Genomic DNA, 25636 nt, shown 5'->3' with positions numbered 1-25636 from the left:
TTCCAAAAAAATTTACTTCCACAGGGCATCAGAGAGTTATTCTGCATCCCTATTTGCTCTGCCTTTCTAGATGAGCATTAGCTTGTCATCTTGTCTTTTTTTTTTCCTGTATCTCCTGAGCAGCAAATCTGTCCTTGAGTTCTGTTCTCAGGGCCTGGTGTGACTCTTTCTTGCAGAAAGACATGAGCTGTAAGAAAAATAGAAATATTTCTGCAGGTACCCTGCAGGTTTCCCCACTTACATGTCAGACCAAGGCTGAGGTGCTGCTTAAGAACCTGAATCAAAGAAACATCCTGCTGGGGGAGGTGGAACACTCAGAGATTGGATGTGTGATGTGTCATTTGAAACTCCTTGTCTCTCTCACTATGCCTGTATATATACATTCATGCTCATATATTTATTTATGGTTCTATTTGTGTTTGAATTTATGTGTTTATTGTGAGTGTTGTCAGTTTTCCTGGAAGTTGCAGTTGGCTGCTCAGGAAACTGTTTCAAATGTGACCTGATTGCATTGTGCACATATGTATATATAAATATATATAAAAATAAATATATGCTGGCCTTAAGGCAGGATAGAAAGATGCATAAGGCAGAGGAAGACTGACTGTACCATGTGCAGTTTAGTCCCCATCCCTTTCTCCTTCACTGGCTCTTGGTGAAGCCCCCAGGCATCTCCCTTCAGTCAGGGAAGGAGGGGGATGCACCTGGCTGGAGAAATGGGTGTCAGCACTGCTGGAATTTTACCCACAGAGCTCCTGGGGGTCTCACTGACACAAACCAGTCCTGCAGCAAATGCCTTCCTTCCCTGGCCAATGTGCCCCATCCCATGGCAGGCACTGCCCTCTCTCACAGGGCCTCTGCTCCTGCTGCAAGGAGGGAGAGTTCAGCACCAGAAACCTCCTTGTGCTTCTTCCCTTTCCCAGGGCATTCCCAGAGAAATGTTTCCCTCATGCCTCCCCTGCTACAGCAATGCTGTCAGGTAATTCCCCCAACCTGACTATGCTGTATCTTTCTCCAATGCAGAATCAATACAACTCTAGGCTGCATTTTAAGCTTTTAGCTGCAAAACCCATTTTGCTGTGTTTCCCACATTATCCTTTGAGTGCTCCTGTTGATTATAATTAATCCTTATAACATCCTCCATTGTGTCAAGGTATATTCCATAGATCAATTAAGTTTCACAACACCTTTGAGGTGTTGGTAAAAAATAGTACACTTCTAATTGCTGCTTTCTCCTTCTAGAAGTGCCTCTGTTTTACTAGAGAGTGCATGATTGAGGGAAAAGGTTGTTTTATATAAAGCAGGTTAATATCTTGTGCTCTGAAGCTGTGAAGTGCTGGGGGCACTCAGATTCTCATGTGCTGCCCCTTGGCAGTGAGCAGGGGGTAAGAGGTGCTAACACAGCTGCTTTTGCTCATGTGGCCATTTCCAGCTTTCTGCTGCACTGCACTAAAAGTGGTGGATGGACTGGAGTATTTCAGGTACTGGAAAAACCCAGTTCTAATGCCAAGTGAGGGCCTGGAGCTTAATTCCAGCACATTTTTTGGGAAGTGTTTGTGATATGCCAGTGTGACACTGTAGTCCAATATAAAATTATAAAAGCTGGATGTGGTTCTTTCTGTCATTGTTCTGCTGCTGTTGCTCACTCCTGAAAACATTTTTTTTTCTGAAAAAGCTGTGAAAGCTTGTGAAGTCTATATTTGAATATATATAATGAGAAGGAATGAACCCTAGAAGGGAGAGGGAGTTGCAAAGACTCAGTGGCATTCGTTTCTGAGTGATGATTATGTAGTTGCATCTAAAATGTATTTCCCATTCCTGTCCAATTAACAACTCAGGGTTTTAATGGACAGAGCCTACAGCTGCAGCAATCCATCCCCCAGAGAGAGAGACTCCAGCACCTGAGAGCAGTCTGCAAAGCCTGGCAGGGCCATTCCTCATCAGAAAGGGAGGAGACATCCTCATGGGAGCATCCTGCTGCTGTAAGGAGCTGCCTCCAGAGGATTCCTGTGGGGGAGACAGGGCTGGAAAAAGAATGAGTCTAAGCCCAAACTAGCATCTCAGTTTTGCAAAGCAGTGATGCCTTGATCCAGTGAAGCCTGTGTTTAGCTTTGAATATAAGAAAAGGAAAATGAAGAAAGTGGTGTGTGTTTCTCTCCCTCATCTCCTTCCCTCTTTTATCATGGGTAAAACTTTAAAAATATACCTGAAATATTCCCTCCAAGGCTTATTTCATTGCAAAGGTACTGAATTTCCTTACCTTGGTTGTGTCTTTCTTTCATTTTAGTTCCAGGACCAAATTTATTCGTTGTTAGCCTAAGATATGCTTTTCAGTGGTACAAGATGTGAAATCAAGATGTATATAGAATATGTCTCATCCTGGGTACAGGAGAGCTCTCAGCTTTTTTAGGCAAATCTGTTTCCAGGCTTGGCTCTGGGAAATATAATCAAGAAGATGCATTTCATTAAATAACTTGAATTTATAAATGCAAAGATCCTGATGTATAAATATATGCATCAGCAGAGGATGGAAGTGCCCAGCCAGGAGTATCCAGGGCCCTGTGTGGTTTTTTTAGAGCTTTGAGACCACTTCTAGCTAGAGACTGATTCAACAGAAAGTCTTCAGAAATTACAGCACAAACAGAGAATTTCTTGCATACATGAAGTGCCATGTGATTGATGCTAATAGGTAAATTTAGAATGTAAACTTGAAAACAAAGAACTGTTTAGTCTGTGTACATTTGTTATGAGCTGGGGTCTGTAAGAGCTAATCAATGGCTTAATTTTCTGCTTTGATCTCTCTGTGCAGGACACCAGCCATGATTGGATGCTCCTTTGTGGTGGACAGAGAGTATTTTGGTGAGATTGGCCTGCTGGACCCTGGCATGGAGGTCTATGGAGGAGAAAACATCGAGCTAGGCATGAGAGTGAGTAGCACAGAGACTTTGTGCATGAGCAGAGGGTGCTGGGGAGCTCGTGGCCCAGCAGAGCTGCTGCCTGACTGATGGGCTGTAGTGCTGGAGGAGTTGGTGCTGCAGGACAATCTGGAAGTTACAGTGCCAGTAAATGAATGTTCCTGGCCTTTTGGCCCTTGAGAGAACTGATGACAGTCAGGAATATGCTTTATTGGTTCACCCTGTCTGTCTGAGCCCAGTGAGAAATGTTTTCCCCTTTCCCAGTCTCTTTCCTGGTGCAAACAGCCACTCTAAGTCTCCATGTGCTCTTGCCCTTAGCTGAGGTTGTACATTTGTGCTCTGACAGATGCAACACCTACAGAAAACTAAGGCCAGGCAGGTACAAGTCACATGTAATGTTCATCATACACACATTATGAATGCTGGGATATTTTACAACTCTAAGGATCCTCCTTGTAGAATGAGAATACAGGGTGCAGGTATTCAATCCTGTTGGACAGGTCAGTGTGAAGTGTGGACAGATGACTTTGGAATATCAGTGGACCTAAAGGAGGTTTGATACCTGTGATGCTTTGCCCTTGGTTTCAAGGTGGTTCTTGCCAGCAAGTCCTCCTGAAGCCCAAGGAACATGGCTTTGCTTAGCATTTGAAAATTAGGCCACTTAATGTTGCATGAACAGAGTTTCCTCATTATAAAGCTGACTGTTTAATTATTTTCCCTTTACTCTTTATCCCCTGCTTCCCAGTAACATGTCCCTGGTGCATGTAATGTGCTCGTTAAAGCATATATTCTGCTCTTGGTGAAACATTGAACATAAAATGAGTCCATTCTTTATCTGGCTCTTCTTTTTTCTAAAATGGCTACAAACTCCTTCACACCACTGGACTGAGGAGGAAGGTCACTGCAGCAAGAGTTTATTTTCACATGTGGGTGTGTATTTGTTATTCCAGCATTGCAAGAGGGATGGGTTTGTAATGGGACTGTGTGAATACACTGCTTATACTTTAAGGTTCAGAATTCACATAGGGGACAGAAAAACTGCTACCACAAATCATCCAATTTTCCTTAAGAGGGTCAGGCTATTACCAGGATTGTGTGAGCTTTCCTTTATCATTGTGCAGGGCTTTGAGCTGTTTGAAGCTTTTTCCACATGGCTGCTCCCAGAATAGATTGAACACTCTGGCAAAACCCTGGCGTGGTTGATGAATAAGGCTCCTAAGAAATCTGAAAGCTGTCGCTCTTCCTTAGCCCAGGAGAACTTGCTGAGTACGATTAGAGCTCCTGGTAAACAGAGGCAAAGGTTTTAATAGGATTATGAAATGGCACTTGCTTGAAGAGACAAGGATTTGAGGTGAGTGAGGATGGGTTTTCAGGGATAGGGAACCTCTTAAAGCCTGCAGAAAGCTTGGATCTAGGAAACAGCTCTTTTTCTTTGGGTTTTTTTTTGGTTGGGGGCCTTTTTTTGCCCTATAAGAAAAGCTATCCTTACTATTTGGAAAGGTTTTATGAAAATACAAGAGTTTGAGTTTGTTGTGAAATAAGCTGTGTGTCCATAGCACAGGTCTGTTACCCTGTGTTTCCAGCCTGGCAAGTAATATACAGTGTCTGCCTCCTAATTTGCAAATCCTATGTGTGATCCCCTCCTGTGAGTCTTTCAGAGCTGTCAGAAACTAACAGTGTGAAAATGCACAGGAACCTTCTCCCTTCTCTCTAGGCTATTTTTAAAACCACTGTGAATTTACCTAGTTGGGTTTTTTTAACGCCAAAACCTTCAAGTAAATTGCAAAAAAATCACTTCTTTCCTAAGGCCTGGTGCAGTGACCCATGCAGGGATATTTGGTGCCTCCACCCCACAGCAGTGGGGTGCTGTTGACCATGTGTGAAGCAATGAAAGATAGAAAAAGGAAGGAATACATGAATGAATAAGTAAAGAACAAAAATTAATATCATAATAAATAATAAATTGTAGGGAAGGTGGTGGCCCATGCTTGGCTGAAAACAGTCCCTATTTAAAATAGCTGTGACAATAATCCTTTTCTACTTTTTTGAAAACTATTATCATGTAACTGCTAAGAGAAAAGGGATTAGGCTTGGAGTGTCTGAAATAGATTACATTGCATCTAGTGAACCCTTGTTTAAATTGTTTTAATAAAATGAAATAGGGAAACTCAGTGAAACTAATGAGTTGATTTGGGAGGATACTGTTTGATAACCCAGCTAATCCCCATGAAATCTATTGTTTTTTAAAAAATCATGACCTTGGATACTCCACTGTTGGCTTTTCCCTTTTCTCAATTCCATAGATGGAAATATTTAAATAATTAACCGAAGACATTTTCTGTATTGAGTATGAATAAGCAGTGCAGCAACAGACTGGGGTTGCCTGCTGTGCCTATTGAAAGTATTTAGGGGTCTGCAGGTCTTTTTAAAACTCCTATTATTTTTTGAGCAAATAATGGTGGTTAGAATGGTTAGAGGTGCAACATTCTCCTGATGGGGTGACTTCACACTGAAGCCAATGCCTGTTTGCCAAGAGAGGGAGATTCTGGTTTGGTTGAGAAAAAGCACCAGCTGTTCTGGGAAATAAAAGGGAAATGGACACATTTGCAGGCTTGTGAAGTAAGGAAATGGATGGACACTTACATAATGTCACCTTGCACTGTATTTTTTAAAGGTGGCAGTTTCACCACAAGATGGATAAATTGGGGGAATTCTGTTAGGACAAATGGTGCCATTCTCTCACTGATCTCCAACCAGCTACTGAAGCTGATGGGAGTTATTATTAGCACCTAAACACAGGAAATTACAGCATCCAGTCTTGGCTGACTCCTCTGTGGATGAGCTGCCCTTCATGAGCACAGGCTGAAGAAGACACTCTAAATTCAGGGGAGATCATCTTTGCTGCTCCTGAACATCAAATGGTCTCTCTGAGTACTGAGGGATGTCCCAACAGGAAGAGAAATTCAAGCAGTGCTTGAATGTGGAGGCAGACAGGGGTCCCTTTAAGTAAGGGTCCCAAATTATGACCCTGTAAGAAGCTGCATGCTTTGCAAGCATCATGTGAGTTCCATTCCTAGTGGGAGCTACAGACACACTTAATTATTTAGAAAGGGATCGCATAAACATTAAAAGCCTAGTTTATGATTTAACCTAATACAAGCAGTTTATGATGCATCTTTTTATAGTGAGTCATTAATCATTGCACTAAGGATCCCTCTCTTCCTCTGGTGCTCCAGTGATAAGGTGAATGAATTGCTGTTCTTTTTACTTTGTGCCCATCAGCTGTAATGGGGGGTGGAAAGAGATCAAGCATTTATTTTAAAGGATACTGCAGCAGAAATTAAGTTCTGCTTCCACCATTAAGAATCCAAACAAATTACATTTTAAAAAATCTGTTGCCGCGTTGATAACTGCAAGTAAAACTCCTTTTCTTTTATGGCCAGCATCAGGCTGCTTTATTCCCAGCAGCACTGAGTCACATCAGCAGGTGTGTCCCAGGTACCTCTGGCACTGTCAGTGCAATATCCCTGGGAGCACAGAGCTCCTCAGGACTGAAAGGAGCTGATCCCAGCCAGGATCCAGCTCAGACCCTGAGTGCTCTCTGCTGCTGTGATTTAGTTGGTGATGGAGGCCAGGCTGAAACCATGGGTTGTGCCAACAGAAATGCAGTCCCACTTCTGCCTTACACAAGTACTGTAAAAAAATCCTGATGTAGATGCACCAAAATCTCTTGATGAGGAAATGAAACTCGTTACCTAATGGACTTCCATACACAAGCACATCATTATACTTTCCCAACTTCTGTTATATGCTCTGCCTTTACTTTCTTTAAAAATAGATGAACTACATTTTTTTTCTGAGCAGAAATGCTAATGGTAGATTGTTGAGTAGTGAATTTTTGACCTCATTTTATTACCTTTAGCTAAAGAGATTTAGATTCCTTTGAGCAGTCAGTGTTTTAAATGCAGATTCCAGGCTGGTATGCTGTAATAAAAATGTCACAAGGTTTATGTATAGCAAACTTTAATTCTGAATTCTGGACAATGCTTTTTGCTCTGTGTGATTCATGAGGCCAGGTTCCTAGTCTTAGAGCTAAATAGAAACTCAGCTCTGGTGAGTTACTCAAAATTCCAGCATTTTTCACATGTGCTGTGGTAAAATACAAGTCAAAATTGCACAAAAAATAGAGGTTAATCAAAGTGTCTTATTATGGTGAATCTGAAAATACTTCATTTTTATTTGGACCTTTCCCAAGCTATAATTTTTAGTATAAATTAATTCCGTTTTGACTTAAAAGTCTTAAAGCCTTTTAGTTCAAAGACATTTAATCACTTGAACTATGTTAACAAAACCCCACAGTTGCTGACATCTGAAAAAGTGGTGTGCTCTGTCCTTAGACATGCCTATTCACACTGGAGTGCAATAAATCAGCATTTTCAGCATGAAGTTAAATGCTATTAAAATGTTTCTGAGCAGTTCTACACTGCCTAAGCAAAATCCTGGTAAGTGATGTAATCTGCTGTTATTGGAAGTTGCCCCAGTGCTTAGGCTGCAAAGATCTCAGTGATAAATCTCACCCTCCCAGGTCTCACCCTCCAGATAAAGTGTGTGAGTAAAGGTGTCCCCTTTTACCATCTCCAGTTTAATTTAGCAGTTTTATAGGCATTTCCTGAGGTAAAGGAATGCTAAGCTTGTGGAGCCAAGCATGAAGAAGTCATGAAGGCATTGAAGTCGTGGTGCCTGCATTCCATGAATTCCCAGCTCCCTCCCCTCTTCAGAGCAGGACCTGGAGCTGCTGGTTCTGTGCTGGTGTGCACAAGTGATGAGCCAAGCCCTCAGCACATCCAAGGTTCAGCATCTCCTGATTCCACTGGAGCTGCACAGGTTCAGGCAGGATGGGATCAGGCTCGGCATTTGTGCCCAGCAGTCACACATTCTGTCTGGAAATGGAGACAGACTTTGTGGCAAGGCAAGGAGCTCCTGCAGGTGTTAAACTCCAGCTCTGGAGTGTCCAAAACCACCCAGAGTCACCAAAAACCACCCACAGTCACCACTGGTGGCTCCCATGTGCAGGGGCCAGCTCCATGGGCTGCAGAGGGCAATATCTGTGCTCACAGCTGGGAGCGAGCTGTCAGCACTGCCAGGGACTCTGACACCAGCTCTGAGGTCACATTCCCACCCCAAAACAGATCCAGGGAGAAGGTGGGAAAGCAGATGAGGACAGGATGATTCCAGTGATAAGCAGCCCTGGGGACAGGGTTCAAATGTCTGACCTCAGCCACATTTCAAAGCACAGGGCTTCCTCTGGAAAGGGTCTTCCCCACATGACAGAGCAGGATGTGCAAACAGTGTAAAGCAGAGCTAAACAGCTAAAATGTGGCCCTGGGCCTCTTCTGATGGGGTTAGGAGTACTTGGGTTTTTCTCTGACCAGATTATTAATATAGTCTTAATTGTACTTTTAATGGGATGTATGATCCTGCTTTCGGGGACAGAACCCAAATCCTTCCCTATCTGCAATTTCTTTTAACCATACTGCCCTCTTTTACTTTCTTCATTATTTTTCATTTTAATAAAATAAGGATAACTTTAACCTTGAGTGGGAAACAATGGTTTCATCAGAACACAGCACAGTGGTGCTGCAGCAGGAAATTGCCAGCACAGTACAGGACTGGAGCTTGTGAGTACCCTTAAAAACCCTCTCTAAAGTGGGAGCATTGGAAATGGCTCAGAAAAGAGCATCTGGCCATTTGGCTCCTGTATCACATCATGCTCCATCGAGTGTAACATTTTGTGTTACAAACTCTTTCATGTACCAGGACATTATCAAAGCACAGGGCTGGAAATTTCAGAAAGAGATCAACAGCAAAAGAACTGAGGGGGAAAAAAAAAATGCTTCCTTAGTCTTTGCCACTTTCTTCTCAGCCCCTTTCCTGCAGGTTTGATCTCAATTTCACATGTGTTCCTCTTCAGAGGCAAGTGTGAACTGGATGAGAGAGAGAGGGGGAAAATGAAGAGGAGAGTGTTAATTGAGATTGAAATAGGTTTCACTTGCCTAATGATGAGTCTGAACCAAACACTAGAGATGAGCTACAGCTGTTCAGAAACTTTCTGATACAACATATTTTGTGTTGCAAAATAACAGCTCGTCCGGAACTCCAAATGGCCTGTAGAACTCTAAATTTTGATGCTGATTACTGAAAGCTTGGCTTGGGATGTTTTGTACCCAGAGGTGCCCAACTGTCAGTCTTTAGCCTGGTCCCAGCACACCTGGCAAAAGATTTCTTTGAGCTTTTCTGGAACCATTTTGAATCTCTCTCAGAAATCTTAAAAAAAAAAAAAAAAGAAAAACCAGTTCTGTGGAAAGCATCCTTTTTCCACACAAAAAGAAGGGAAGATGTGAAAGTGATCCAGAACACCAGCTGTTCCCAGAGAGAGGGGATGCCCCTTTCCTAATTGACTTTTTGAGTAGCTCCCCAGCTGGTTCTTGTTTTTTGGGGGATGAGAGGTTTGATCAGGCATCTCCAGGAAATATAAAGAGCTCTCAAGATGGGACGAGTCCTTTCAGCCCAGATTTCTGCAGTTGGAGCAAAGATTTGGCTTGGAGCAATGTCCTGTGTGCTCATGCCCAGCCCAGCAGCCTGGGTAAGTTCTGGATGTGTGGGTCACAGCCCAGACTGCTCCCCTTGGCAGTGACCAGGGCCAGTGATCTCACTGGGGAAATGCTTTTCAGCCTTAGGGCTGAGCTCCTCCAGGCCAAGTGCAGCTCTGGAGGTGGGGTTGTAGGTATCTAAATGCACTCCCCTTGCAGGAGTGCTCAGGTCACCTTTATTTATGGTGTTAAACATGTAAGTCACCACCACTGGCAAGGGGAAGGGTTTTTGTCTTGGGAGCATGAGGGTAACAGAGCTGATCCTTGAGAGCTGTGGGCTTGGAGGGTTAAGAGTTGTGGGGCCTAGGTTTGCTTGGCTCTGTTTTATTTCTGCCTGGAAGGCTTTGCAAGGTGGTTGACATTTTCTTGCTGTACCATTTTTGGTCTGCTAAAGAAATCTCTAACTGACTAATAATTATCCTTGCACTAGTGTCACCTGAATAAGGCAGAGCATGTAGAGCTGACCTGTGTGACAGGTACCTCTGAGCAGAGGAGCAGGGAAGGATTAATTCATGTAGCTGTGTTGTTGGATAAAGGTCCACTCCTCGGTGCCAAATTTATCATTATCTGCACTGTGTGTAACACATGGAAAAAAAGGCAGCTTAACACTGTGCTGGTAAGAGCATTTTGTGCAGAAGGCAGCAGCAGATTAGCCAGAAGTGAGAGCTGAGTTGGTGCTTCTCCTCCAAAGAGCTCCCAGAGCAGTGGGACCTGGCACCTCCTCTTAGAGGAGCCAGAACAGGGAACCAGATCCTTATCTGGCCAAGCACAGACAGAAAAAAAAGAATCATTAAAACACTTACAGCCACAACATTTCAAGATGCTCATAAATTTTGTTTTCTACACAGGAAAAATAGGGAAACGGGTTGGCTGAAATATTTTATTAGCATGTTTACTGTAACCCAGCTCTGTGTGTAGTTTCACTGCTTGCATGCTGCAGCCAGTCTAGACTCACATAGATAAATTCCCTCTGTATCCTCATATGTCATTGTTTCTCTTCCAGAATATCAGATTAGATTTCATGGCAGTGTTAGACATATATTTAATGTGCACAAAAGCATTGGTCAAAATGCCAATTGCTTTCCATTGGTAGCTTTCTTTCAACATAATGGAAAGGTGTTAGATATTTAAAAGAGAGGGAAAACAAACACAAAATGACATAACTGTCATTTCTATTTGTACTCTAGGCTTAGAAAAAGCAGATCTCACTGAAAAATCATATTTAATATGACATACAGAATTTATAGCATGAGAAATGCAGCCAAGGAGAACCCAGAGAAGCAACAAAATCCATTTGCAAAATCTGTTTTGGGTGCAACTGCATATCACATAGCCAAGTGTTTTGACTGTGATAAAATAATTTATTCACGTGTTTTAGTAAAACTGTAGCTGCATATTTCTACCTAAAATGCCACAGATTTCCTCTGTGTCTCTGAGAGAATGTAATTTGCACAAATATCTTCCTATCAGAAGAACAGCAAATGATTCAATAACCTCAGAGCAAGTCCTGTCTGTAATTCCTGGCATGCTCTGAAGAAGCAGGTAAATGAGTTTGGTTTCATTTAACCAAGAGGAAACTGAGGCAGAAGGCTCCAAAGATGTCCCCCATGGGATGTCTGAGAGCATCTGATGGCAGAGCCAGGCTGAATCTATTTAAAACAAACTTTATTGTATTTCTCACTAATTGGTCTGAATTCAAAGCCCAAAATGATTACTGGAGGTTACAGCACCTGCATACATTATGAGAAGTGCACTTGAAATGCCTGTGATCCTTTAGGGCCTGATTGAGAGAAGAAAGGACAAGGGTGATGGACTTCAGAAGGAATGAGTGAGTCCTAAGTTCTGGGTCTGAGCAGGAGTGCAAAGCACATTCAAAGCCTGAGTAAGAGTGCAAAGCACACTCAAAAATCCTCTTGAGATCTGTTTTTCCTATTCCTGCTTCCAGCTGGTGTTGCCACGTTGTGCTGGCAGGTTCCTGGTGGCCTGCACAGTTTCTCATACATCTTCTTTGGCCAGGTTGGCACCACTGCCCCTGGTCCCCCAGGGAGGAGAGGTGCTGTCATTTTCTGTCTCTGCCTCCCCTCCTCTTGCCAAGAACAGCCCTTGGGGCCAGTCTGGCGGCTGAGGAAGTGTGAAATATCCTGCCTGTGCACACACACACATCATATTCCTGCTTCACTCCCTTCCCTCACCCTTCCTATCCCTCGTCAAGAAATCCAGTGGCTCCCAAGCCCTTGTACTGCAGGAATGTGCAGTCTCAAGCTGTGATGCCTTGGAATGGCTGCCTAGAACAGAGGCCAGACAGAGTTAGAAGGATAAAGTGGGTATTTATCAAAGGTCTTCAATAGATACACTCTGAGCAGCCAAAAGCCTTGCAGAGGCTGCCCCCAGGATGGACAATGGTCAAGATTTTCAGACATAAGTGTGGTCTATTTGCATATCAGGCATTAATCCTCCAATTACAGCTTCAGGTAATGAAGTCATATTCTCCCATTTTGCTCCTTCCCCAATTCACTTTGGTCCATACTTTTCAGGGCCTGAGGCTGTGAGGTGTCCTCGGATCACAGAGGGATTGTTTTGCCTAACTAAAATGTGAAGACAATTAACTGCACTTTCCATGGAGTTTACAGCTAGGCACTGATGCAGTATAGGATCTGAAAAATACGAAATGGAAAATCTTAAGGCATCAGCTGCCCTGGTGCACGTGCTGGGCTGGCTGGTGGCTGTGTGAGCACTGAGCTGTGAGTGGTGCTGTGTTCCTGCCCTCTGTCTGTGGCTCAGCCTGTCCTGCTGCTGGCCCAAGCTCTGCTGCCCTGACATGGCTCTCGTAGCCGAGAGGCGCCGATCTGCCAGACCCCCCGAGCCTCTGGGACATGCTGGCAGTTCAGCTCCAGTGAGCTGCAGTTCAAGGTCAAATAGGACTTTAAAATATGAATAAATGTCAGGGTTTGCTGGCACATCGATCTCAGGCTTTTTGATTAGTGCCAGATCGCATGAATAAATTAGCCTTGACAGGTGCGATAAATTGTATAGACTACTGATCTCAAACAGTAAATGTTGGAGAAGGACGTGGGAGGCCTGGAGGGGAAAATACCCTCTGCAGATGCTTGCATTAAATGAGGTGAGCTTTGATACTGTGCTCAGGGGGTGATCTTCAGGCAGGAGGAGGCCTTTTGTTCATTTGAGATTCTGTGCCAAGCCAGGGCACGTCTCCGGCTGTGGTATTGATTTCCTTTGTCAGAAGGAGTTTGGGTTGCTGTGCCTTGTGAAGCGAGAGGGCTCTGGAGCCTGACCCACCCACTGCCCTCCCCACCCTTCCAGGGCTGTAAAAATGACCTGGGCTCAGCCCTTCTGGGTCCCAAACAGCAAGCAGGTCTCTAAGTACAGTAAAACAGAAGTAGAAGGCATTGGAAGTGTCTCTTGGTATGCTGTCATACTGTGCTGAACACTGTCAAGCCACAACTGAATTCTGCATGTCAGATCTTGGCTTTGAAGGGTCTTTTTACTTGGAAACCAATGCTGATATTTAGAGAAATTCACATGACAGAGTACATGCTTTCTTTCTCTATGATTTCCTGTAAAACGTAACTGGGATCCTTTGTTTCCCTCTTATGCATAAATGCCAATCACTAGTTAATTTTATTTTTAATAAGAGTGTTTTCTCTTTTGTTGATTGTTAAATGAGCGTGTGAAAAGAATTTGAGGATAGGGTGGGATTTTTTTGCTCCTATTTCATACATCTCCACCAAAGGACTTTCAGTTTTCTTAAATCTACAATCAAATATTGCAATGCTCTTCAACATCAGACACATCACAAACCCAGACTTTGTCACAGACATTTCAACTTGTTCTTTTACTGATATCCTTTAATTAAGCATGCCCTCTTTCTGCAGCACCATGCACACATTCTGTCTGCCCATCTTGATAACTCATCTGTGTGTTTGTGTAAATAAGTCTGGGTATGCATATTTATATGTAAGTAGAGATCATGGACTAGTGCTCATTTTGGGCCATTCTTCCTCACAAGGGCTTCTGTGAAATACTTGGATTTATGCTGAGACACTGAGCTTCATAGTACAGTTAATCTGAAATGCACAATTCCAAATGCAGAAGGATTTTTCTCTCCAAAAGCAGAAAGGTATGGATGTGTTATATTTTGTAGCAAGAGAATTAAAAGAGAGAAACTTTGGGTTTGCTCAATTGATTTTACAAAATGAAAGCAGAACGGAGTCTAAATTAAGTGGATTTTAAATTTTCATTGTGAATGTTCTGCATAGCTCCATTGTCCTAACTATAAATATACAGCCACCAGTTTTGTACATAAATTGTCCTTTTAATACACATAATCAATAACATATGTATAACCTAAAAGAGACTATTACAAATCTGTTGTTTATGTGCCAAAATGTTTGGGTGCTGTGATGAACTGACACATCTTCAATACATGTGTAGTGTTAGAATGGAAGGAGTTACTAAAAGGGATTTTTGCTTGTATAGAAATGCCTTTTTTAATAGAAAAATAAGGTGATTATCTTGATTACAAGATCTTCACCAGATGGGTGATATCCTGCACACACAGGGCTAAGGTGTTAAGGACAGAAAATGGGGTGTATGAGAGAAAGGAGGGTCAGCTGTGGTGCTGAGTGGGAAGAAGCAAATTGCCTAGCAAGAAGGATTTTGAGAATCATAGAGGAGCTCTGGGAAGATTAGCCAATGCAGGCAGGTGTCTCCAAGCCTTAAAATGTGTGCTTTTCTGATTACTGGTATTAGAGGAAAAAAAAATAAATGTTTACAAAGCGATGGGGAGGAGAATGAAAATTATATTTTGAGGGCCAGGGAAGTATTGTGCCAGACTTAGGAACTGCAGAAAAAAATGCTGTTGAAGTAAACAGATAAGAGAGAAGCATTAGTATTGCTAGAACTGGGGCTTCTTGAACACATGCCAAATGAAATGTGGAGGGATTTGCTCATAAGAGTCGAACGATCTTCAGTCAAAAAGGCTGCAGAGATTATTAAGGATGTTTTTTGCATTCCTACAAACATGCTTCCCTGTTTCCACTCATAATATCTGTTATTTTCTGATCTGGGGGCAGGGCAGCAGAGTGGGACACGGCTCTGATTCTGTGTCAAACCAAGCTTTGCCAGGAACCTCCTGAGAGGAGAGGTGGGGTTTTGGTAAAGTCGGTTTGGAAACTGTCTCTGGTAGTCCCAGCTGCTTGAAATGAACCTGGCCTATCCCTGCAGGGGATGGAGCTGTGGAAAATGGATCATGGAGCCAAGCCCTCAGTGTTCTGCAGTGAGCACCCTCAGTGTTAAGCCAGACCTGGTATAAAATGAATCAGTCCATTAACTTTCCTCCTTTACTTTGCCTCCTCCTTCCCATCTCCTCCCTAGGCCATTTTTTAACTTGAGGGCCAATGTGTTTTGCTTCTGGGGTTATGCTGATGTGTTCCCTGGGCTGCAGCAGAAGTGGGGAGGGATTTTGGAAAGCTGCATTCAGAGCCAGGCTGGTGTCAGGGTGTGCCCTGGAGCATTGTAGGTGCTTTCATTTGAACAGGTTACTCGTGGCTGTCTCCAGCTGGAAGCACAGCAAAAATAATTGCTGAGGGAAATGTGGTTCATTTTTCTCTTTCCCCATTAATCCCTATTCAGTATCTCTTCAGGAAGATGCAGTGATGTGTCAGTGTGCTATAACTTACTTTCTTTCCCTTTCCATTCCCTCTGCCTGTTTTAATTAGGCACAGCCCTGTTGTCCATCTTACTGGAGCAACATTTCCTGTCATGTCAGATGTCAAAGGCAGTTTCTACATGAAAATATAGCAAATTCTCACACTTATTAAGATGGCTTTTTAGATCTTTACACAAAGTTTTGTCATTCTGCATACCTTGTGGGGCACTGGCATTTTTTTCCTAGAGTCTAGGTGTGGAGGGCTGACTGTCAGCCACATCCCTATTTATCCCTAGGTGCTTTCACAACAGTCTCTGGGCTAAACACAGATCTGCTGTCAGTTCTGCCTGGCAGAACCAAAGCAGGGCTAAGGAAGGTGCAGATGTACCCAGGCTGGTTGTGTGACAGGCACCAGCTTGGCCACCATGAAAATGAGATGCAGAGGGAGGTACATGTTTGACTTTGCTCAGTTCTCAGCCCTGGCAGGCAGGTGTGCTATGCAAGCAGCACTCATTAAATCCTCCCTAAGGCAGTCTTGGAGGTTTGGGTATCTTTTGCATTTTGCACATGGAACTGGCAACAAAAGAAGTGTTTTGTGGGGATGGTAGGGATGAGGCACTGAAGTGTGTGAGACAAATGCCCAGGACCAAACCATCCTGAGCTGTCCAAGGGCTGTGCTGAAAATTCATACCCTTTTCCCACCTTGGTTCAGCTTTTTTCCCAGTCTTAAATCCTTTCTTTCTGGCAAGTCTTTAGACTTTTTCTCCACCTTCTGTCTCCTGCTCTTGCCAATGTATCTCATTCTATTTCATCACTCTCCTCTCCCTCCCTCCGCCTCTCCTGGCTCAGCTCCACCAGGCCTTAATGTTCCACATTCTCCTCTAGCTGTGCCAGTGACTTATGAGCTCAGTGCTGCTGTGGACACCAGACCTCTTAAGCACCTTAGCAACTCCCAGGAAAGCTCATAAATGTCTTTCACAATGGATGTTCAAAGTAAGAGGAGCATTAGAGGTTTGAGGAGTTTCTTGCCTAATAGGAGAAGCCTAACTAGATGAGAAGGGGAGAATCTACTACTTGGGGTAGAAAAATATAGCTGCCTTTTTAATTGCAAGAACAACTAACCAGGTGTCCTGTCTGTGACATGAAGTGAGAATGGAAAGCAAATGTTTGATTTGAACAGAAATTAATGCAGAGGAAAAGCAGAAGAGGCTTATGTTTTGTAGGGAGATTGGCCTTTGTTGATCACAGAGCTTTCTTTTGACATCCCCTCTGATTGTAGAAAGATAGTGGGATAAAGAAAGACTTGTAGAGCTGTTATGCTTGTTATGTTTGAAAGTAAAATTGGAAATAGTGACCTCAGGAAATGAACACAGAGGTGAATGTAAATAGAATCTGATTAATGACTCGAAGGAGGGCTGGACTCAGAGGCACAGGGAGAAGTCTCTGAAACCCTCAAGGTCTCAAGAATGAATCCTGTTCTGAGGTTTGTCTGCTGTATCCCTTATACCTCTGTTATCTCTTGCCTGACTGTCTCTTCTGCTCCTTTGGTCTCTCTTCCTCTGTGTGGCTGCTTGTTTTTTAATGCTGCCTTCTTTCTTTTCATCCACTCGTTCCCCTCAGGTAGTTGGACAAAGTAACTCAGAATTATCTCATGCTAATGAGAATCCAGTGCTGCCTCTCTCCCACTTGATGGAAACAGACCTTGAGGCCCCACACTGCACAAGGAGCAGATTGCATAATATGGACACAGTTTTAGTACAAAAACAATCATGGGGTGTAGAAGTGGAACAGAAAACAAATTTTAAATCCTTACAGTGCCTTGTATCATTAAATCCTGGAAATGTGGGCTGGGGGAATCCCTCTTCATAGCCAGGGCAACCAAATTGTTTTAGGGATTATTTTAATGCTAATAACTGCTTGATATCATAGACAGGTTGTTTTGGTTGATTAATTTGGATGTTTCAGCTTATGTGCATGAGTATTCCCAAACTAGTCAGGGGTTTTGCCAGTAACTTGGCTGTGGTGGCATCAAGCTGTGGCTGACACTAACTGTGCCAGCTTATGAATTTTGATCCAGTCAGTCTTTTCTCTCACTTTGAACCAAAACATCAAAGTACCTATTTATTATTTTTTAAGCAATCACCTGTGGATTTCTATTGGTTTGCATCAGTGAAATGTTACTGGAGGGAGTTCCTGTGGATGTTCAATGCCACATGATTAGAACACCCTGTCAAATAGATGTGCACAGGCAGCTGCCTGCATTCAGGGCTGTTTTCACTGAATGGTCATGGTGGAGGTTAAATGAGTGAGCCCATGCACACACTGCACTACTGCTGACATTCAAATGGCCAAATCCAATCTAAATTGGATATGATTGGTGCCATCAGTCTGAGCCACACTGTCTAGTGTCTGCAGTTATGCTTTTGTTTCATGTGTATTGAGGAGGTGACTCCTCTGGGTGTCTGCCTTAATGGGCTTTGGCTCCTGGAGAATGTAAGCATTGTGTTTCAGAGGAACTTAACTCTCTATCAACTTGACTGCCCAACAATAGGAGCACTCTGTCACTGGTGTTTCTTAGTGATTGACAGTCAGGAAGGCACTTTAGAGTGACAACTTAACACTTTTCTGCATATCCTTTTGCTAGGTTGAAGTGACATCCATGTGTTGGCTCCAGACAGTCATTTATAAGACTCTGTCTACATCTCAGACTAGTGCCAGATGAAGCATTAGATGTCATCAGCTCTGACAATGTGGTACCCACATTTCCAGCCCAAATCCTGGCTGGAATGTGGTGTACCTTCTGCTCTATGTAGGCATCAAGAACCAAGGAAACTGATAAATTGTTGTTGGGGTTCATTTTCAGAGTACTGTCGAGGCATTTCCATTAATATTAATAGGAATTTAGCAGATAAATCTCCTTGAATAACTTTTAGAAAATTTACCCTTAATGTGCCTTACATTTCAATAAGCTGAGCTGTGTTTTGAAATTCCATTTGAGAAGGGTAAAGTGATAGATATAATAACAAGGGATATGCAGAAAACAGTGGGATGCATATTTCTGTGTGACACTAAAGACTCACAGTACTTTTAAATCAGAGCATCCTGGAATACTATTAATGAAATGCCCTTTAACCTCAAGGGGTAATTTTTACTAAGTGATCCACAGGGGATTTGGCTGTTAAATTTCCATTAACAATAATGGGATTCACAATATTACAAAGCAAGTTCCCCACCAGCCATGCTGAAATTCTACCCCCTGCAGCAATTAATCATGCCTGTTGGGCTCGTTAATGGAAATATGAAGCAAATTATCTGGCTAATCATGATCTGTGATCAATTGGCTCTCCTGCAATAATTGATTGCCAAAGAGTCAAAGCCAACTCTCAGCTTTTGCAGCCAACAGGACACAGGGGTGTGCCTGTCCCAGGTGGAGATGCCAAGGCAGCTGCAGCCCGTGAAGAGACAAACCAAGGCTTGCCAGCAGATGTTCCTCCTTGGAATTTCCTGTCTTCCATCTCCAGCAATCCTTCAGGGGCTTCCTTCTTTGCCCTGGGTGTAGCAGTGCCCTTTTTTGTCCTTTTTATCCTTTTTTTTTTTTTTTCGTGCTTGGTCAAATCTAAGCCACTTAGTGGATTGGTTTTGGGGCCTTTTTCCTCCCTGGCATTCTGTGAAGGCTTCACATTCTGCCAGAATTTACCTTTAGCTGGGCTGCAGACTCAACTCTGGAGGGTATTTTTTGACACACATGATGGTATTATGGTTAAGCTAACTGGCAAACATGCAAATCCAGGAGTACCATGCAAAATCAATAGCATTTCTTCAGGCAGCAGCACACTAATTTATAGCCACACTGCATGACTCTGTCGTTTTCCTAATGAATTCTCCAGTGTGCAGGGGTGCACTAAACAACAAAGATAAATACTGGTGTGCAGAGGAGCATAATACAGATTTATAGCCATAACAGCACACAGAGTACAGATGTTTTGCAAGCAACCAAGATTGCTTTATGAGCTTTTGCAAGCAGGGGTATCTGTATTGTAACTAAGGACTGGTTTTCAATGGAACTTGAAATAATTAAAGCAACAGGAATCTTCTTAAAGTACATTTTGGCACCATCTCAGCAGCAGTGTCTTCTTCATGCCCCACTGTTGGCTCAGCTCTTACTGAGAGCTGTCTGATGGCAGAGGTTGGGTGCTAAAAAGGGAGAATCCTTAAGATCACCTGAGCAGCTGATGTCATAGAAAAAGGACACTTACAGGAGCACGAGGCAATTCTTAAAATCCCTCCAGAATGTGTATTGGGTTAGCCAGGCACCAACACAATGAGGAGCTTTTCATTGCCTGCTCTCTCATTTGGCACAGAAACATTTAGTGCCTTGTTATTAATTTTTATATATTCAGGACCTTATTTCTGTGGAAATCTTGATTTTTATTTTCCTTCTCGCTGGGGAAAATAAACCAAACTGCTTCTGTTGTTCTGTGTTTCTGTGGGGAACTTTACTAATGTACATAATATGCAACAGCTGATGGCAAGTGGTGATAAGTTGCTGATACCACGGGGAGCTCTGGAATGAGTGGTTTACAAAGCCCAGTAAGTAATAAAAGTCCATAAACAAGACACTCCACAGAGCATCAGAGTGACAGAATTTTGGCTCCAAGATTGAGGCTGTTTGGCTGGTATTGGAAATCCATATACCATCCTTCCCTCCTGGCATCTGCTGCTTTGAGGAGGTTCAGTTCATTACAATAACAAATTTCAGCTAAGCCTGATTGCAGTCTGTGGCCCCCTGGATGGATCATTCCATACTGGAACCAACCCTGGATGGATCATTCCATACTGGAACCAACCCTGGCTTGGTCTCACACTGCTGGGTGCTACAAGACAGGGTCTCTGTGGTCATTTGTCACTCCCTGACTCTAAGCAGGGTACATGTGCTGATTTGTAGTTAATGCAGGTGATCTTTGTAGCCTTTCTGATCAATCCAACCTAATTAAAGGAGTAATTCCCTGGTTTTAGGTCCAATTTACCTTTCCAAGATGGTGTGAATGCCTGCAGCTGAACTAATAATGAGGTAGCATCTTAGAGCCAATTAAGTGAAAATGAATCAGTAGAGCCCATTAGACTTGGTAGAGTTCAATAAGGGATGGAGCAAGTGAATTTTTCCTTGTTAGGAACTCTGGTGTCTTCTGGAAAGTTAGAAAAGTCACAGCAAGCACCTTCACCAAACACAGCAATGTCAGGCTCTGAGTTCCTGAAGGCAATCAGTCTCTGCAGCCAGCAAACTGATGGCTTTCTGCAACAGCTGTGCCTCTTAGAGGTTAGGCATTCAGAACAACCTATATGGAACATATTTCTGGGTGTTATTTTTGTGAATATTCTTGCAGATCAGCCCTCGTCCATAAAAAGATTCCATTAATAAAACCAGCTGTGGAATAGGAAGGCAGAATGGTGTTATTAGTGACTGCAAAACGCCTTCAAAGCACTATGCATCATCCAAATAATTTACTAAATGGTTTCTGAGAAGAACTATTAATTAACTGGCAAGAATGAGGCACATTAACATTTGTTTATTGCACTATGTCTGTTGGCCTCGTGGGCTTGGACCAGAAGAGAAATTATCACAGAGGGGTAAATGTTTGCTGTGCCCTGCATGGACAGAATATCTCAGTGATTCACACACTGAAAGCTGCTTGGGATTAAGGCCAGATGTGAAGCTGTGGTGCTGCAGCTCTTTGAGCCTCAGTTCTGCCCTCCTGTCCTGCCTGATTCCCCGTCCTCCAGAGAAACAATTCAGTGGTTGCATTTTAATTAGATATTTAATACTGTGCAAATCAATTTGATGGGAAGAAAGAGCACATCATCAATGTAATTTAAAATATGCATTTGTTTTTCTCTTCTGAAATGGGACAGATTTCAAACATTGATTCATTCTGTAATTTGTTTTTTCTCTATTGAAAAGTGCATTTCAATAATCCCTATGATACCGAAGAAAAAAGAATCAGGTTTTTTTTTTTCAGTCCTTTTCTCTGCTTTATTCACATCTAGCTGTGTTTCTCTCATCTTTCTTCTGTGTGCAGATCATTAGGGTTTGTTCATTCACAGGTAGATAGGGATGTGCTGGTATTGGCAAAACACACGTTAAGCCTGAATTTGTTCCTGCATCCAGGTCATCACTGGAACAAGATGAATCAACTTGCTTCTCAGTTTCCCCTTGGAGGGGAGGGAATGAAGAACACAAAGTGTGTTGTGTTTACCTGAATGCTAAAAAAAACTGACCACACAGTGGCAGCGTTTGTTGCTGCAACTCAGCCCCTTCAGAGAGGGTTAGAAAGGCACTGAGTGAGTTAGGAAAGACTGCTTAAAATATCAGTGTCAGGCTGCAGCACAAACCTTGGGCTCAATCTACCCCTTCCTCCAGTGTGAGATATCCATGAAGGCATTAGATGGATTTTCTCAGCCTGTGCTGTGTCATCTGCACTGTTCTTTTGTCACAAAGGAGAAAAGCTAATTGAATGATTCAGACACGTGAACAGAGCTGGTTATCACAAGTGTCTTATGCTTCCTTGTCATGTGCAAGTGGGACAATATGGTTCTGCAGCTGATGAGCCTATTAAAAATGGATCTATTAAATAGATCCATGTCTTTGGTTTCAGTGATGAGATCTTAATCAGAGCCTAACATTACCTTGCTTTGCAGGTGAAGTTGTCACTAATATGTTACACACATCTTGTAAGCAGCTGCTGTGGACAGAATCTCCAGCCCAGCTGGTCTGGCCAGGTGTGTGAGCTGCTGTCAGGACATCTGGGCAGCCATGGTCAGTGCTCAGCCATCTTTGCACAGTTTAATAATTTTATTTTTTTTATGGTGTATGGGGTACAGTAAGTTGACAAAGTGTGGAAGGCTTTCTCTGCCTTTGTTCCAAGCATCTCAGTGAGGTTGTTTTCCTTCTTGCATGTTGTCTCTGTGTTTACCAACTCCACTTTCAGATTGCTTTAGATTGCTCCTCCAGCCGACATAAATGCATTTCACTGTGCAGTGTTTCAAAAGGGTGCCACTAAACCACTTATTCATGTCAACACTGAAGACTAAATCACTTCTCTCACTTACATGTCTGTGACAAATTTCAAAGTGTTTTCAGAATTTGACACATCCTTTCAGTGAAGATGTCAAAGAAACTAATGTCTTGCTGATCTGATTCAGAAAGAGTGAATCAATTCAAAGTGTGAAGGAAACTTCTGTGTGCAAAGTTGCCTCAGACTGCTAACCCAGATCTGCCCTGTAAAGAGAATTCCACCTGAATTAGAAATTCCATAGTAACCCACTATGTTTGTTTAATTATGCACATTCATTTTGATATCTATCAATTAACCAGTCTTAATTATATTTGTGTTGAAAAGCCCTGAAGTATCTGGATCAAAAGGAAAAGTTTTATATTGTGTCCTGCACCACTGAGCCCTTCAGTGCATTTTCTGTTGTGCTGGTGGGAGAGCCCTGGGCTCAGTGACTTTTGTTCATGGATAGATACATATATTAGACATGAAAACAAATATCTGAGGACTCTAAAATATTGGTCTGATAGTGAAGAACAAGAGAACCTTTCCAGAAGGAAGAATTTGCATGACAAATATTAGAAAGTGTTTAAAATTTGATTCTTACCTCTTCCCAAAGTCCTAGGCTAAATCTTGTTCTGCTTTTTGTCAGTCTCAGACTTCCTTAACAACTTTTAAGCATCTGTGAGAGTAAGAAATATGTTAGCCTAACCTCTTGGAGACAAGCTCCCATCTAGCACAAGAATCAGCTCAAAGTTCTGGACTATAAATTTTGTTCTTGCCATTAGAGCTGAGAACTCTGAGCTGAAGATGGACTAAGCAAGAACAACATTCAGACTTTTGAAAAATTGCCTCTGATTTACAGTGGTGACACAAAGCTAAGTATTGAGTTATCAGCACATTCATCACTAGATTTAGTGCAGTGTCTCAAGATAACTTTCTTTTTGAACTGTGTTACTGTCTGATTTTTGTGAAGCCACCTAATGTTTCTTTTTCATGCACCTCAACTACCCCTTTGTGCAAGTTATTACCCACCACTTCCTTTAGGCTTTTATTTATCTGCCCTGTGTAAACCTGCTGATACTGCATTTCATTTAACTTCTGAGATGTGTCCTAAAGCTTGGTTATGGCCAGTGATAAAGGGGTTATGTCCAATTCTTAGTTGACAAATGAGTGTGGTTTCCATGAAATTGGTAATGAGAATACCAGTCCACAGCAGTTCAGGGAAGCTGTACTGGATCCAGAGGCATGTAGCACTTAAATTTTATTTATTTCTCAAATGTGTTAAAAAGCCTTGTGTGAAATGTTTCTGCCTTAGCAAGCTGAAAGCTGTTGATGTTTTTCCAGACATCATCCTTTTAGAGCTGCAATCCTGAGGAAAGCTGAAAGGTGCCAGACTCACTATTTCTATAGTCATGTACCAGTGAATCAGAACAGCTTGAATTTAGTGCTGGGGGTTTTTTGACAGCTTGGAAATGCCTTATGCCATTGGAACTCATGCTCTGTGCATGGGATTCATTCCTTCAGCTGCTCAGAGGACAAACCTGTCAAGTTCATACCTTGTGCCTGCTGAGATGTGAAATAGGACCTTGTAATATTAATTTTTCCCCTGTCTGCCTGTTCTTCTCCATATTCTTGCCTTGAGATTACCCTAATGGCATCTCCCACGTTGCTGACTTGGGGTTTTATTTCCAAATTAAGCCTCCTGCCCAGAGTGACCTTTCACATTTTAAAGACCTGGGTTTTGTGAAGGGATTGGACCCGGGTGCTGAAACTGGGTCAGTTCCCAGGTAAGTGGCTCAAGAAGAAAATTAGCTGTTCTGGAGAAAATGAAGTCCTTATGACTTCCATCAGGATGCCAAGAGGCTTTTTATTTTCCAGGGTCAGCCTTGCCAGGAGGGGTAGGCTTCTTGATCCTTCTTTATTTTGCATGGTCCGGTAATAGTAGTATGGAGCCATGTGGACACAAGTAAAGCTGCAGCACTTAAAAAATTGTATTAAAGTAGAGATCAAGCAGGGCAAGGAAAGAGGAGTCAGTATCTGGGGACTGAGAAGCCACTTCAAAGGAAAATCATGTCAGGAAAGAAAATCTGAAGGCACAACATTGAATTCTTTCAGTGTCCCTCCATTATCTGTCTGCCTGTTGGAACATCCTCGAGTGTTACAGCAGCTGAAACTGCTGAGGGGGAACAGCATGAAAAATAATAGAAAAATAATCTCTTTATAAGGAGTGGGGGCTAATGCCCAGAGGCATCTTGACAACAAACAAATAACAAATCCCCTACACAAAGGAGAGGTACTCAAATAAGGCAGCAAGCCTCCCTGACACCAAAGCCTGCTGAACAAAGCTTCTCTTGTAAGCCCTGCCCACTTGCTTGCAGTAGATAAATACCACTAAACCTTTCCAAAAGAAGCTTAAGAAAACTAACAAACAAATCACAAACAAAAAAAACCAAAAAAATTCCATGAACCTGCAATCTTGGCTCTTTGCCCTGTCAAATGCCCAAGACATATTTATTTTGATGTGCAGCCAATAGAGACAATTCAGAAGAAAAATGAGGGCCAGGTCCTCTGATACCATAAATCCTTCTGACTTGATTGCTAGCCCAAAAAATCAAGTGGAGTGGAAGCAATAAAGTAATTGTAATATTAAATATTATTTTGGCTGGCAGATTAGTGCCTTTTCCTTCCTCTCCCCCTTCCCAAGCACGTGTGCTGTCACATTTCTGTTTCTTTATAAAGCTAGGTGTGCATCTGGTTTGAGAAATAATCCATAAAAAGGGTGAAATTTTCCAGAGGATGTTTGATGACCTGGATGTCCAAATCCCGGTGAATTTTCACTTGAAAATTTCTCTGATAACACTTTGACTGTAGTTCTGTCAGATCCTCTCTGCAGGGAGCTTACAGTACTGTAGAACACCTCAAACTTAATTTCATACTTGTAGTGTTACTTTTGCTGAGGTGTTTGCTCAATTGGAATGATCTGGAACTTAGCAGTGGGGCATTTTCCCTCAAGCAAAAACATTTTGTGGAAGGATGCCAAGAGTGTGTCTATATCTATCCCAAATATATATATATATATATATGTGTGTGTGTGTGTTTATATATATATATATTCCTAAAATTATACATGTGTTTATGTGATTTTAATATTTTGTATCAAAATATGTGTAACCACCATGTCATTTTAATGACTGACAAGGAAACATGCTCCCAAAATTTAAATGGTGTGTCAGAGCACCCATTTGCTTTCTTGATGATTCACATGTAGTAATAACAGGATTCACATATAAAAACAACAATAGAAAAAAAAAAATCATTTATCTTAAAATTGTCTAACCTGATTTTCTGGGT

At 42.4% G+C, this 25636-nt stretch overlaps 1 protein-coding gene across 1 annotated transcript in view; it reads left to right on the top strand.

Annotated features, from left to right (window-relative positions):
* GALNT9 (polypeptide N-acetylgalactosaminyltransferase 9) overlaps nt 1–25636 on the top strand; it is a 132780-nt gene that overhangs the window by 65550 nt on the left and 41594 nt on the right. Inside the window, exon 6 of the mRNA XM_054645979.2 lies at nt 2810–2927. Within this exon, the coding sequence (XP_054501954.2) occupies nt 2810–2927 (118 nt within the window). The remainder of the gene's footprint in view (nt 1–2809; nt 2928–25636) is intronic.

The sequence above is a fragment of the Agelaius phoeniceus genome, chromosome 18 (genome assembly GCF_051311805.1).
Source record: "Agelaius phoeniceus isolate bAgePho1 chromosome 18, bAgePho1.hap1, whole genome shotgun sequence".
Taxonomy (NCBI): domain Eukaryota; kingdom Metazoa; phylum Chordata; class Aves; order Passeriformes; family Icteridae; genus Agelaius; species Agelaius phoeniceus.
The sequence above is the reverse complement of the archived record's forward strand: the minus strand, read 5'-3'. Positions and strand labels throughout refer to the sequence as shown.